This window comes from Bos javanicus, chromosome 5 (assembly GCF_032452875.1).
Source record: "Bos javanicus breed banteng chromosome 5, ARS-OSU_banteng_1.0, whole genome shotgun sequence".
Taxonomy (NCBI): domain Eukaryota; kingdom Metazoa; phylum Chordata; class Mammalia; order Artiodactyla; family Bovidae; genus Bos; species Bos javanicus.
The window spans coordinates 88,862,011-88,878,327 of NC_083872.1; the positions used below are offsets into that span (position 1 = coordinate 88,862,011).

At 38.2% G+C, this 16,317-nt stretch overlaps 1 protein-coding gene across 6 annotated transcripts in view; it reads left to right on the forward strand.

Annotated features, from left to right (window-relative positions):
* Positions 1-16,317, forward strand: part of ABCC9 (ATP binding cassette subfamily C member 9) — a 156,665-nt gene that overhangs the window by 88,738 nt on the left and 51,610 nt on the right. For all 6 annotated transcript variants that reach the window (XM_061417661.1, XM_061417664.1, XM_061417660.1 and 3 more), the window contains 6 exons: positions 923-1,060; positions 1,186-1,311; positions 8,579-8,675; positions 12,740-12,969; positions 13,910-14,058; positions 14,266-14,335. In XM_061417661.1, coding sequence (XP_061273645.1) covers positions 923-1,060; positions 1,186-1,311; positions 8,579-8,675; positions 12,740-12,969; positions 13,910-14,058; positions 14,266-14,335 — 810 coding nt within the window. The remainder of the gene's footprint in view (positions 1-922; positions 1,061-1,185; positions 1,312-8,578; positions 8,676-12,739; positions 12,970-13,909; positions 14,059-14,265; positions 14,336-16,317) is intronic.

Consider the following 16,317-nt stretch of genomic DNA (forward strand, 5'->3'; position numbering starts at 1 on the left):
TTAGTTTCATCAATCTTCCCTATTGTCTCTTTAGTCTGTATTTTATGTATTTCTATTCTGGTCTTTGTTATTTCCTTCCTTCCATGAACTATGGGCTTAATTTGTTCTTTGTTTTTCTAGTTTCTTGAGATGTAAAGTTAGGTTATTTGAGGTCTTTCTTTTTTCTTAAGGTAGGAATCCATGCTATAAAATTCTCTTAGAACTGGTTTTGCTGCCTCCCATAAGTTTTGATGCATTGTGTCTCATTTTCATTTGTTTCAAGATATTATTTGATTTCCTCTTTCAGTGTCTCCATTGGTTGTTCAGGAACATCTTGTTTTATCTCCACGTATTTGTGAATTTTCCAGAGGTGGGGTTTATGATGAGAATGTGTCTCAACCTTTCCTACCTGTTTTGATGTATTTTTCTGTCACTTAAAATGTAGAAATCACTCAGTTTCTGGATCTGTTCCAAAGGGAATTGCTCCGTGTCCAGCTGTATATTCAGTGTGTCCATGGCAGGAGGGAAATTCAGGAGCCTCCTATGTTGTCATCTTGGTCCAGAGTCTGTGCCTGTTTTTATTCATGTCTAAAGTGAATTGATGTCAACTTTAACTACTATCATATTCTTTGTTTTGGTTTATTGTTATAGGTTGTCAGGTAATGTTGGCTTTTGAACTTGGAGATTCTATATATAAGAATTCAAACCACTCCAAATATTGTTATTTACTTTCAACATTATTTTTAAGATGAAAGGGAAAATAAAATCCTCATTTTTAATTTAGTAACTTTTGTCATTTAAAGCTATTCAGAGTCTGTTTATTATAAATTGAATTTTGTGGGATAATTTGCCTTTAGTTATTTGTATTTCTGTTTTCTGCAGGAATTTCATTACAAAGAAAATATGCAAATTGTTCATTATGTCTCCATTTTACTTGTTGTAGGATGATCCATTTTCTGCCTTGGACATTCACTTGAGTGATCACCTAATGCAGGAAGGAATTTTGAAATTTCTCCAAGATGACAAGAGGACACTTGTTCTTGTGACTCACAAATTACAATATCTAACACATGCTGACTGGGTAAGAGTTTAAAAGAAATTAAAAGAATTTTTATATTCCAGTTATATAAATGCTTCCTGAGATAAATATAATTCAATTGGCCAATTATGGATTTTTGTCCTAATTCTAATATATGCTTTCCTTAGATCATAGCCATGAAAGATGGAAGTGTTCTAAGAGAAGGGACTTTGAAGGATATTCAGACCAAAGATGTAGAGCTTTATGAACATTGGAAAACACTAATGAATCGGCAGGATCAAGAACTAGAAAAGGTAATTGCTCAGATTTAGAAGAGTTCAGAGTTCAGTTAAGAAGAGTCAGAAATACAGTGCAAAATTACTAAAAATACTTTTAAAGAAGTATTACATTTAATTTTTGATTATATAATAATCTCATGTGAAATATGAAATAATTGTATATTTATATTCCATTAATTGATAAACTACTTTGAAACTAAGAAAATTCTAATGATATCTTTTATTTTCAGCCCTTTAGAGGACTTTTATTTGAATTGGAGACATATTATAATTATATGTGTGTTTAAAACAATCATATATGCATTTAAAACTTGCTCAAGCATGCTCTTTCCTCATTTTATCTTATTTTCCCTTATGTATGTCCTATTTTACTCACCTTCAATATGAGTTTTTCATTCATCACTTACAAATGAAGGGTTGTGGGCAAAGCAAAATCTTAGATGATTTTGAAAGAAGGAAGAGTGGTTAGCTGTGGGTGTAGTGCTAAGTATGCCTGGGACAGAGTTGGGGGAGGTGAAGGAAGGTAATCAGAAAGAAATGACAGTAAAACTTTATATTTAGATAGTTTTTAAAGTCCACAAAACCGTTTTATATGTTTTAAAGTCCACAAAACCTTTTCACATGTCTCTTCTAATTCTCAAAAAATAAGCAAAAAATAGGAGAAATAAGCAAAGAAAATATGATCTCACTTTTACAGATGGGAAAATTGAGGCTCAGAGATCTAAGTAACTTGCCTAAACTTGTACAGTATATATAATATTTTGTACCAATTGGATTTAAACCCAGGTTCATACCAGTGTAATGTTTTTATATGATGTAAATATAATATTGAATGAAATGATAACAGAGTTGAAAACCAATTGAGTGTGATGAAAGAAAAACCATCATCATGGTTGAGAGGTAAATTGTAAATTGAATCAGTAAATTTTAAAAATGTTTTCTCTTGAGTTATGGGACTAGAAAGAGTCCAGAATTCAATAGTCCTGGTCAGGAATGAGCATTATAAAATGAAAATGTTTATATCAGCAAATTTCTGAAAATGTCAAGAAGTTAAAATGTATTATTTCTTAAAGGAAAAAAAAATAATCTTGTTTCAATAGCAGAAGAAAGATAAGAAGTCAGACAAACCATCGGATTGCTCTGTCTTCTGTGAGCTTGCCAAAGACATCAAAAGCCAATTACAAACGTCTCAAAATAAGAAAGAAAAGCTGCATGTCAACGTCTTAGTAGAGTAGGACAAATCATAGAACCTTTGAAAGGAGAATATTCATCAAAACGTTACAGTGTACAATTGGCAAGAGCTCACTTAGAAATTATGCAGTGAGATGCTTGATAATAAACTTACTGGAATGACTCCAAATGACATTTTTTTCCAGTGGTCTAGGTGCCAGGGACAAAAGAATATGATGTAAGCTTAAGGAGTGGACCATTTATGGTTTACTTTGAAAAGAAAATCTGGAAAAACCACAAGAGAGAAAGGGGGGTGCTTGTGGCTTGATTTTGAAGTAATACTGCAAGCCAGGAAGAAAGTCTGTTACACTGTGTTTAGAAATGAAGTGATCACTCAAGATACCATAGTTCTATAATTAAAGACACATCACAGGGTTATAGGGCTTCCCTGGTGGCTCAGACAGTAAAGAATCTGCCTGCAGTGTGGGAGACCAGGGTTTGATCCCTGGGTCTGGAAGATCCCTTGAAGGGAATGGCTACCCACAACAGGGCAGCAAGGGCTACTGGCATCTAGTGGGTAGAGGAAAGGGCATGCTGTTAAACATTCTATGATGTACAGAACAGCCCCCACAACAAAGGATTTTCTGACCCAAAATGTCAATAGTGCCAAGGTTGAGAAAAGCTGGCTTAGCACCAGAGCAGATCAAGCAAGTGGAGGAGGTAAAACTAAAGGATTCACAAAACATCCCATCTTTGGTCTTTAGACAGATCAGCCAGTTTAAAGGTTCAGGAATAATAGGAAAAATATGCTAAAGAGAATAGTAATGACAGCTTTGAGAAGAAGTTGATAATACTTTTAGATGATTTAAATGTTGTTAAAAATTCTGCCTTGCATGGCATCACCCATTATCTTCATAATATTATTAAGCAAAATAAAGTAGCGTTTTTGGATGTTTCTTCCCTCAGCCTTCAACCCTCACTTTGATTCAACTCTTCTCAGGCATTCAGTAAATATGTATTTGATTGTTGTTGTTGTCATTTAGTCGCTTAGTTGTGTCTGATTCTTTTGTGACCCCACGGACTGTAGCCCACCGGGCTCCTCTATCCATGGGATTCTCCAGGCAAGAATACTGGAGTGAGTTGCCATTTCCTTCTCCAGAGGATCTTCTCCACCCAGGGATCAAACCCACATTTCCTGCTTGGCAGGCAGCTTCCTTACCACTGAGCCACCTGGGAAGCCTTATGTATTAGATAAGTGAAACTAAATTTGTATTTACTTAATCCATATATCAAAACAATTTAAAATATTTAATCTCAGAGCTTAGTATGAGCATTTTACTCCTAAGGAAAATGACTAAGATTAAAGTCCCCAAGGCGATAACTTTTGCTCACACAGATTGGCAATTTGAAAAAGAACCAAATCCTCTGTTTTCCCATGTACAGGTTTATTTCATTTCAATACACTATCCACAAAAGATCAGTTCTTTTTTTATTTTGTTTACTCTCAAAAAATACTTTACAGTGTACAAATATTGCTTTTCACATCATTAGGCACAATTAAAAGCTAATGTGAAATTATCTCTGAAAAATGCTATTCAAGAGACACTTTTGCTATTACTTTTTTTTTGTAAAGCAGTAACTTGGAAGCAACAGAGCTTTCTAGAATAGCAAGTCTCCTAAATCACACATTGTATGAGACCAAACAAACAAAAACAAAACAGGACCACTATCTAGAACTGATCATCAAAGAATTATTGGTTTATCCCTGTAACAAACATTATATATATATATATATATATATATATATATATATATATATATAAATATAAAAGCATGTACAGGAAGCCCTTAATTTACTGTCGATTCCAAAAGTCAGTGGGTCAGTTATTTGGAACTCAGAATGCATTTCCCCACAGAAGCAGAGATACGGGTAGTTTCCCAGACTGTCCCTCGGAAGCTGATTTAACCCACAGTGTAACTGAACTGATGCTACTAGTCCAGTTCCAAAGCCAAGACGGAGGAATGTTGGAAGCAGAGAACTGGAGAAAACAAAACGCTTTTCTGTTTCTTAGCACAGGATGAGTCTGGAGCAACCCTTAAAATTTTGCAGTTTGTATTTGACATCTTCCCTTCTCTCCTTTCCCATTAACTTCAAAATAACCCGCCTTCCTTTTGTTTCTATTGAAGTCTCTTTCTTGAATCCCCTGAGTGAGATCCTCAGTCAGAAATTCATCTTGATTTGATAATTCATAATAGTGTATGACCAACAGTGCTTTAACCAATCCAGAACTACCTTCCAGTTTTAAAAGAAGATGTTTGTTAACATTGATGAATCGTTAGAAAAATTCAGACAAGTTCAGTTCAGTTCAGCTGCTCAATTGTGTCTAACTCTTTTAGACCCCATGCACTGCAGCACACCAGGCCTCCCTGTCCATCACCAACTCCCAGAGTCCACCCGAACTCATGTCCACTGAGTCACTGATGCCATCCAACCGACTCATGCTCTGTCATCCCCTTCTCCTCCTGCCTTCAATCTTCCCCAGCATCAGGGTCTTTTCAAATGAGTCAGTTCTTCGCATCAGGTGGCCAAAGAATGGGAGTTTCAGCTTCAACATCAGTCCCTCCAATGGATATTCAGGACTGATTTCCTTTAAGATTGACTGGTTGAATCTCCTTGCAGTCCAGGGGGCTCTCAAGAGTCTTCTCCAACACCACAGTTCAAAAGAATCAATTCTTTGGCACTCAGCTTTCTTTACAGTCCAACTCTCACAGACATACATAACTACTGGAAAAATCATAGCTTTGACGAAAGGACCTTTGTTGGCAAAGGAAGGTCTCTGCTTTTGAATATGCTGCCTAGTTGGTCATAACTTTTCTTCTAAGGAGCAAATGTCTTTTAGTTTCATGGCTGCAGTCATCATCTGCAGGGATTTTGGAGCCCAAAAAATAAAGTCTGTCAGTTTCCATTGCTTCCCCATCTATTTGCCATGAAGTGATGGGACCAGATGCCATGATCTTAGTTTTCTGAATGTTGAGCTTTAAGCCAACTTTTTCACCCTTCTCTTTCACTTTCATCAAGAGGCTCTTTAGCTCCTTTTCAATTTCTGCCGTACGGATGGTGTCATCTGCATTTCTGAGCTTATTGATATTTCTCCCAGCAATCTTGATTCCAGCTTGTGCTTCATCCAGCCCAGTATTTCTCATGATGTATTCTGCATATAAGTTAAATAAGCAGGGTGACAGTATACAGCCTTGATGTATTCCTTTCCCTATTTGGAACCAGTCTTTTGTTCCATGTCCAGTTCTAACTGTTGCTTCCTGACCTGCATACAGATTTCTCAGGAGGCAGGTCAGGTGGTCTGGTATTCCTATCTCTTTTAGAATTTCACAGTTTGTTGTGATCTACACAGTCAAAGGCTTTGGCATAGTCAATAAAGCAAAAGAAGATGTTTTCCTGGAACTTTCTTGCTTTTTCCATGATCCAATAGATGTTGGCAATTTGACCTCTGGTTCCTCTGCCTTTTCTAAATCCAGCTTGAACATATGGAACTTCATGGTTCATCTACTGTTGAAGTCTGGCTTGGAGAATTTTGAGTATTACTTTGCTAGCATGTGAGATGAGTGCAATTGTGCAGTAGTTTGAGCATTCTTTGGCATTGCCTTTGAGACTGGAATGAAAACTGACCTTTTCCAGTCCTGTGGCCACTGCTGAGTTTTCCAAATTTGCTAGCATATTGAGTGCAGCACTTTCACAACATCATCTTTTAGGATTTGAAATAGCTCAACTGGAATTCCATCACCTCCACTAGCTTTGTTCATAGTGATGCTTTCTAAGGCCCACTTGACTTCACATTCCAGGATGTCTGGCTCTAAGTGAGTGATCACACCATCATGATTATCTGGGTCGTGAAGATCTTTTTTGTATACTTCTTCTGTGTATTCTTGCCAGTTCTTCTTAATATCGTCTGCTTCTGTTGCTGCTGCTGCTGCTAAGTTGCTTCAGTCATGTCCAACTCTGTGCGACCCCATAGATGGCAACCCATCAGGCTCCCCCATCCCTGGGATTCTCCTGGCAAGAACACTGGAATGGGTTGCCATTTCCTTCTCCAATGCATGAAAGTGAAAAGTGAAAATGAAGTCACTCAGTTGTGCCGGACTCTTAGTGACCCCGTGGACTGCAGCCTACTAGGCTCCTCTGTCCATGGGATTTTCCAGGCAAGAGTACTGGAGTGGGGTGCCATTGCCTTCTCCAGCTGCTTCTGTTAGGTCCATACAATTTCTGTCCTTTATTGTGCCCATCTTTGCATGAAATGTTTTCTTGGTACTTCTAATTTTCTTGAAGAGATCTCTAGTCTTTCCTATTCTATTGTCTTCCTCTATTTCTTTGCACTGATCACTGAGGAAGGCTTTCTTATCTCTCCTTGCTATTCTTTGGAACTTTGCATTCAGATGGGTATATATTTCCTTTTCTCCTTTGCCTTTAGCTTCTCTTCTTTTCACAGCTATTTATAAGTCCTCCTCAGACAACCATTTTGCCTTTTTGCATTTTTTTTCTTGGGGATGGTCTTGATCCCTGTCTCCTGTACAATGTCACGAATCTCTGTCCATAGTTCATCAAGCACTCTGTCTATCAGATCTAGTCCCTTGAATCTGTTTCTCACTTCCACTGTATAATCATAAGGGATTTGATTTAGGTCATACTTGAATGGTCTAATGGTTTTCCCTACTTTCTTCAATTTAAGTCTGAATTTGAAAATAAGGAGTTTATGATCTGAGCCACAGTCAGCTCCCGGTCTTGTTTTTGCTGACTATATTGAGCTTCTCCATCTTTGGCTGCAAAAAATATAATAAATATGATTTCAGTATTGACCATCTGGTGATAACCATGTGTAGAGTCAGTCTTCTGTTGTGTGTTAGAAGAGGGTGTTTGCTATGACCAGTACATTCTCTTGGCAAAACTCTATTAGCCTTTGCCCTGCTTCATCTGTACTCCAAGGCCAAATTTGCCTGTTACTCCAGGTGTTTCTTGACTTCCTACTTTTGCATTCCAGTCCCCTATAATGAAAAGGACATCTTTTTTGTGTGTTAGTTCTAGAAGGTCTTTTAGGTCTTCATAGAAGCATTCAACTTCAGCTTCTTCAGCATTACTGGTTGGGGTATAGACTTGGATTACCATGATATTGAATGGTTTGTCTTGGAAATGAATAGATCATTCTATCATTTTGAGATTGCATCCAAGTACTGTATTTCAGACTCTTTTGTTGACTATGATGGCTATCCATTTCTTCTAAGGGATTCCTGCCCACAGTAGTAGACATAATGGTCATCTGAGTTAAATTCACCCATTCCAGTCCATCTTAGTTCGCTGATTCCTTAAATTATGATGTTCACTCTTGCCACTTCCAACTGTTTGACCACTTCCAATTTGCCTTAATTCATGGACCTAACATTCCAGATTCCTATGCACTATTGCTCTTTAAAGTATCAGACTTTACTTCCATCACCAGTCAAATCCACAACTGGGTATTGTTGTTTCTTTGGCTCCATCTCTTCATTCTTTCTGGAGTTATTTCTCCACTGATCTCCAGTAGCATATTAGGCACCTACTGACCTGGGGAGTTCATCTTTCATTGTCCTATCTTTTTGCCTTTTCATACTATTCATGGAGTTCCCGAGGCAAGAATACTGACGTGGTTTGCCATTCCCTTCTCCAGTGGACCATGTTTTGTCCACAGAAAAATTATAAGAGTATATGAAGATGATATAAAAACAAAACAAGGATCAATGATGGGACCAGGCTTAAGGCTAGAAGAGGTGTCCGCCTGCCCCTGGGGTCAGCTCTATCACATCGTTACTACTTTTCCTGGCTTCTTACTGCCCTAATGTCTCTGAGCTCTGATACGTTTCCCACAAGCCTCAAGTGGTACGTCACACCTTCTCCTATGATAGGAGTTGTCCGTATGTCTGCAGTTGTCCATCCATCTTGAGCAGAGAGCTCCAGACCCAGAAAGGTAACTAACAGTTGGTATTTGCTACATGTGGGTCATTGACTGTAAGTAGAACTTGCCTGTGGCTGTGAGCTCCTTGCATGACAGCACCGTGTTTCCTGTAGGATATGGAAGCTGACCAAACAACTTTAGAGAGGAAAACACTCCGAAGAGCCATGTATTCAAGAGAGGCCAAAGCCCAACTGGAGGATGAAGACGAAGGTAGATCTTTTAAAAAAAAAACATTCAAATGGGTGATAGGATATGGAAGTCTTCTTTGGCAATTGATGTGTGTCTATGTCAGTACAGAATGACTAGCCACTTTGCAGAGAGGTGAAGGCAAAATCAAATACATGAAACTGAAAATGGACGGAATAGGAGTGAAATCAATATGTGTATATAGATGTATGTAAATAGGTGTATGTTGTCAAACGAGGCATCTTGAGGGGTTCCCCACAGTGTGTACGAGTGTTTTTGTGCTGTGTGTGTGAGAGCTGACAGGACAATGGGTCTAGATCCTTGTTCAGATAAACTGCAAAGGTCTAGTAAAATAAAATGTCAGTCCTTGGGAAATAAACAATACATGGGGAATACAGCGAAAATACTGCTTTGAAAGATTTATACTTGAGTCTGTTTTTACGGGGGTCTCATGATAATATAGCAATGAAGAATAAGAGAGTTAGAAAGCTATTTGTTGTGTTTCAATTTTCTGGATATAATAAAATACAGTGGGTGAAAAAAGGTTTACTGGAAATTTGAGGAATAAAATGAAATAGTTACATTGCTTTGACATTTGTTGCCAAGATGTTTGTAAGATAAACCATAAAAGTCCATAGAGTAAGTGTACTGTACTTCAGTCTTCCTACATGGATTTTGCCTAGGACCACATTTCCATGGGCCAATTAAGAGAAGATTATCATTTCTAGCAGAAGGACAGCAAAATGTGCTATCTTTACATTTCAGATAATTATTCAGGGTTTCAGTGAGTACTCATTGAGTAAAGGAATGAATGAATGAATTTTTCACTCCCATTTCTTAGATTTTAAAATGTTTTAAAAGAATATTTGGGGACTTCCCTGCTTTTCCAGTAGTTAGTATTTTCACTGCTGTGGCCCCAGATTCGATCTCTGGTCAGGGAACTAAGATCCTGTAAGCCCCACGGGGCAAAAAAAAGAGACTGTTTGGTACTGTAAACAGATAGCCTTTAGAACTGCAGTTACTCTCTCCAGTATGTCAGTGGTAAACGCAGCATTTGCAGGGCTGACTCTGTCCTGGACTTGCTGTGTTTATTCAATTGTTCATGTGTAAAATAAGATAATGATACTTTTGTTTCAGAGTAAAAGAGGAAATGTATAAGAAAGATCCCAGTACAGTACGTATCACCTGCTAGGCTGCTGGTGCTATTCTATGTCTGTTGAATCCACCAGGAAGGGAAAGAAAAGTAATTGCCCATATTGGTTCTGCTACTAACCATTGGCTAGATCATCATGTGGACAGACTAGGTTCTGAGGAAGTGAAGAAATGCTGACTTTAGCTGGGTAGCCATAGGAAAGGTAAAATTTCAATTAATATGGAAACAGAAAATGGATATTGAGGAGAAAGGTAGCAATCTGCAAGTGTCTATCTCTTTGATCATGCAAATTTCTAACTTTCACTCACAGACCCACCCTCGCCAAAGTGTAGATTATCTGACACCTGTTTGTTTGTTGTTGTTTTTTTTTTGTCCTTGAATATCTGAAAATGTCTTTATTTGGTACAGAACTCTAGGTAAAAATTGTTTTCCCTCAGACATTTGAAGGCTCTACTGCATTCCAGTGTTCATTGTTCCCTCCTATCTGATAATAGTGATTGCATGACTCTTTGTTGATGACATATCTTTTCTCTCTGGAAGTGTTTACAATCTTCCCTTTGTCCTTTACGCTCTGAAATTGCAAAAGGGTGTGCAGCTGTGGATCTTTTTCATTTTCCCTTTTCAGTTCTGGTCTTCTTCCCTGGTGGCTCAGATGGTAAAGAATCTGCCAACAATGCGGGAAACCTGAGTTTGATCCCTGCACTGTGAAGATCTCCTGGAGAAGGGCATGGCAACCCACTCCAGTATTCTTGCCTGGAGAATCCCCATGGACAGAGAAGCCTGGCAGGCTACCGTCCATGGGATCCCAAAGAGTTGGACATGACTGAGCATCTAAGCACAGCATTTCTCAGTTCTAATGCTGAGGTCTGTTCCTCTTTTGTATCTGGCTCAAATGTGAAGATCCTTGATGATAGACCAGTCTTCCCATCATATCCATACTTAGATCTCTGTTGTCTGATAATTTAGAAACCAAATTATCTATCTTTCCTACTCACAGCCTGCTCATTCTACAGTAGTGGAGTACATACAAGGTGACTACAATGAAAACTGTCTTTGGGAAAAGAAAGGATGGGAAATACACCACAGTCACAAACCATTTGTTGTTGTTTAGTTGCTAAGTTGTGTCCAGCGCTTTGCAACCCCGTGGACTATAGCCCACCAGACTCCTCTGTCCATGGGATTCTCCAGGCAAGAATACTGGAGTGGGCTGCCGTTTCCTTCTCCAAGGGATCTTCTGATCCAGGGATTAAACCCATGTGCCCTGCATTGCAGACAGATTCTTTACCACTGAGCCACCAGGGATGCCCTCACTAAACCATACAAATGATCAAATTTTACTGCTCAGTAAATACCATAGTTCCCTGTCCTTGTAATGGAATATGTTCTGAAAATAGCTGTCTAGAAGTTTCCAGGTGGTTTAAACAGCTGAGAGGAGCTCCCTACCCATTGTCCTCTGACCCCTGACTTTGCCTTCAGGAAGGTTCCATTTTGCTCATGCACCTCCATGACCACATTTAAAACGAGCCACAGAGATTATGGATTATGCCCTCTTGAGCTATGCACAGATTTCAAAGCCTATTTCCTCCTGGTGCAGATTCAGAAATATAAAGTTCAAAAAATTCTAAATGTTTGCAGGTCTGGCATGTGGTTTTATTGGCACACATTTCCTTCAATAACGTAGTAAACTTCTAGTCTGTAATTCTAGTTAGTTTATTGTAATAAATTAAGTTTTCTCATCCAAACATATACTTTATTTTTTCATTTACTCATTCATTTATTCATTTTCACATATTTTTACATTTCTTTTGTATTGAGGTGACATTGGTTTATAACATTATGTAAGTTTCATGTGTACAACATTGTATTTCTACTTCTGTAGAACCAATAGTATGCTCATCACCAAAAATGTATTTCCAGTCTGCCACTATACAGTTCAGTTCAATTCAGTTCAGTCGCTCAATCGTGTCCGACTCTTTGCAACCCCATGAATCGCAGCATGCCAGGCCTCCCTGCACATCACCAACTCCTGGAGTTCACTCAAACTCACATCCATCGAGTCGGTGACGCCATCCAGCCATCTCATCCTCTGTCGTCCCCTTCTCCTCCTGCCCCCAATCCCTCCCAGCATCAGAGCATCCACTATACAGTAGATCCCCTTGATCCATTTCATCTTCCCCTCCACCTCTTTCCTTTTGGTAACCCCTACTCTGTTCTCTGTATATCCATGTGTGTTTTTATGTGGTTTGGACTGTTCACTTACTTTGTTTCTTTTTCTTTTTTTGGTTGTTTTTTAAATTACACATATGAGTGAAATGGGACAGTATTTTGTGTGTGTTTGTCTGACTTGTTTCACTTAGCATAATGCCCTTATCAAGATCCATCCCTGTTGTCGCATATGGCAAGATTTTGGTCTTTTTATGGCTGAGTATTATTTCACTGTATATATATACCACAGCCTCTTTATCCATTCATCTGTTAATGGGCACTCACCTATTTTCTTTTAATGTTTATTTATTTATGTGACTGTGTCATCTTAGTTGTGTCACATGGGATCTTCGCTGAAGCATGCAGGGTGTTTAGATACAGCACACGCGGGCTGCTCTGTAGTCATGGCACACGTGCTCTGGTGCATGTGGGCTGAGTCGCGGTGGTGCATAGACTTAATTGCCCCATGGCATGTGTGATCTTAGTTCCCTGACCAGGGATTGAACCTGCATCCCCTGCATTGAAAGGCGGATCCTTAACCACTGGACCACCAGGGAGGTCCCTCACCTGTTGTTTTTTTTTAAATGATGCTTTTCTCTGCTAAAAACATTTACATTTATAAGACTTGTATTTCTAAAATTTGATGAAGGTTTGTTGGTAGGTGGGAATAATACAAATTCTGTATCTACCTGTTACCTGTCAGAAGATTAAACAAGTGCTTCTTATGCAGAGGAAGAAGAGGAGGAAGATGAGGATGATAACATGTCCACGGTAATGAGGCTGAGGACTAAAATGCCATGGAAGACCTGCTGGCGGTACCTCACTTCTGGAGGATTCTTCTTGCTCTTCCTGATGATTTTCTCTAAGCTTCTGAAACATTCCGTCATTGTAGCGATAGACTACTGGCTGGCCACATGGACCTCAGAGTATAGTATAAACAGTACTGGAAAAGCTGACCAGGTACAGCGGGTTTTGTTTTTACATTATCTAAGAGATGTTGAGATTTTACTCTTATCTAGTTAGATACAAATATCCCAGATGTCACAGGAATTCTGTGAGGTTTTTTGTTTGTTTTTAGTTTATTTTATTGGAGTATAGTTGATTTACAATATTGTCTTAGTTTCTGCAGTACAGCAAAGTGATTCAGGTATATATATCATGCATTCTTTTTCATATTCTTTTCTACTGCGGCTTATTATAGGATATTGAATATAGTTTCTTGTGTGATAGAGTAGACCTTGTTGTGTATCCATTCTATGTATAACACTTTACAGCTGCTAATCCCGAACTCCCAATCCATCCCTACCCTACCTGGCTCCCCCTTGGCAAGCACAGGTCTGTGCTCTGTGACTTGTCCCAGTACTTTTATAATGATTCAATAGGTTAATTAGGGCAAGACCTGAAATATCATAAGAAATATTTAATGATAATGCTTGGGTTTGGATTCAAGGGAGTTATACACATGATGTGTGTGTGTGTGTGTGTGTGTAATATACACACAGGACTCTTGTTCTTGTTCTGATGGTATCTGATTTTAACTGCTATACCAATGAATTAGCTGGTCATTCTGAGATTAGGGATAGAAAGAATGAACTTTATGATATAAAAAGTCAAGAATATTTCAAACCAGAAAACTAACTCTAATGTTTCATCTACCCTTTGGCAAACCCTGAAAGAGAATGAAGAGAGCAACTGGGGACTCGGCCATGGGATTATGGTGGGGATACTGCCCTGAGTATCTCCAGGAGTATCCCCAGGAGAACTGCCCTCCTTCCACTGTGTAAATTAATGTGAGATAATAGAAATTGACAATATTGCCAGACTTTGACATTTGGTGTCCTAGCAAGAAAAAACTCAGTTGATAATGTCATCTGTGCTTTTTGTATTGGTTGCTTTTTAGACCTACTATGTGGCTGGATTTAGCATACTTTGTGGAGCAGGTATTTTCCTCTGCCTTGTTACATCTCTCACTGTGGAATGGATGGGTCTCACAGCTGCTAAAAATCTTCACCATAATCTCCTTAATAAGATAATTCTTGGACCAATAAGGTAAAAAAAAGTAGTTATTTATTTTATAATATCATAAAACTATGCATTTTTATGTTAAAGTGAAGTGTGAAATTTTAAATAATTTATTCAGTCTTTCAGCAGATGAATAGAGATCTTCTCATTTTTATGACACCAAGATGTCTATTAGCAGTGTTTAGGTTCCAGATCATTTAGAATTATCATACATCCAATCTGTTTATTGCCTAGATTCTTTGATACCACACCACTGGGACTGATTCTCAATCGCTTTTCAGCTGATACAAATATCATTGATCAGGTGAGTTCCTAAATTACTTCCAAGTTCAAAAATAAATTTCTCAGTATAAGCTAAACAACGTTTTAAGATAAATCATGGATGGGATGGGGAGGGAGGATGGAGAGGGGGGTTCAGGATGGGGAACACATGTACCCCCGTGGTGGATTCATGTCAATACATGGCAAAACCAATACAATATTGTAAAGTAAAAATAAATAAATAAATAAAAAGGAATTTAAAAAAATAAGATAAATAATGATTCCTGTTAACAGTAGAGGATTTCTAAAACCTAAATAAAAGCTAAATGCAAACCTAAATAAAATAAACCTAAATACAAATTCATATCAATATTACATATATACATAAAATTCTAGACTATGCAATCTATGAAATATGCACAGATTTCTAGAATGAAATCTTAAAGGAAATAGATCAATTCAAAATAATTTATCCACATGGAAGAGGATACTTAGAGAATCAGCATGAAATAAAGAGAAATAGAAAATAATGAACATTAAACTTTTTTTATTGTAAAAAGAAGTGATTTTAATATGTTGTATCTCCATTCATAGTAACGATCTTAAAGTTTAGAATTAATGCAGAGCGTCTCCCAGAAGTAAAGAATGGAATACCAAGTTGTCTTAGATGTCCTTTCCTTTTATTAGGTTGAAGTGATATTAGATGCTGTGATATTTTAGGAAGAGCAATATTGCATTGGAACCTGGAATGTTAGGCCCATGAAACAAGGCAAATTGGAAGTGGTCAAACAGGAGATGGCAAGAGTGAGTGTCGACATCCTAGGAATAGCGACTAAACTGGACTGGAAAGGGTGAATGTAACTCAGATGACCATTATCTCTACTACTGTGGACAGGAATCCCTCAGAAGAAATGGAGTAGCCATCATGGTCAACAAAAGAGTCCGAAACGCGGTATTTGGATGCAATCTCAAAAACAACAGAATGATTTCTTTTCATTTCCAAGGCAAACCATTCAATATCACAGTAATCCAATCTATGCCCCAACCAGTAATGCTGGTTACTGGTTGGGGCAGTAACCTAAATGGTTCTATGAAGACCCACAAGACCTTTTAGAACTAACACCCAAAAAGGTGTCCTTTTCATTATAGGGAACTGGAATGCAAAAGTAGGAAGTCAAGAAACACCTGGAATAACAGGCAAATTTGGCCTTGGAGAACAGAATGAAGCAGGGCAAGGGCTAATAGAGTTTTGCCAAGAGAACGCACTGGTCATAGCAAACACCCTCTTCCAACTACACAAGAGAAGACTCTACACATGGACGTCACCAGATGGTCAACACCGAAATCAGACTGATTATATTCTTTGCAGCCAAAGATGGAGAAGATTTATACAGTCAGCAAAAATAAGACCAGGAGCTGACTGTGGCTCAGATCATGAACTCCTTATTGCCAAATTCAGACTGAAATTGAAGAAAGTAAGGAAAACCACTAGACCATTCAGGTATGACCTAAATCAAATCCCTTGTGATTATACAGTGGAAGTGAGAAACAGATTCAAGGGACTAGATCTGATAGAGTGCCTGATGAACTATGGACGGGGGTTCGAGACGTTGTACAGGAGGCAGGGATCAAGACCATCCCCAAGAAAAAGAAATGCAAAAAAGCAAAATGGCTGTCTGAGGAGGCCTTACAAATAGCTGTGAATGAAGAGAAGTGAAAAGCAAAGTAGAAAAGGAAAGATATAAGCATCTGAATGCAGAGTTCCAAAGAATAGCAAAGAGAGATAAGAAAGCCTTCCTCCGGGATCAATGCAAAGAAATAAAGGAAAACAAAAGAATAGAAAAAACTAGAGATCTCTTCAAGAAAATTAGATATACACAGGGAACATTTCATGCAAAGATGGGCTCAATAAAGGACAGAAATGGTATGGACCTAACAGAAGCAGAAGATATTAAGAAGAGGTGGCAAGAATACACAGAAGAACTGTACAAAAAAGATCTTCACGACCCAGATAATCATCATGGT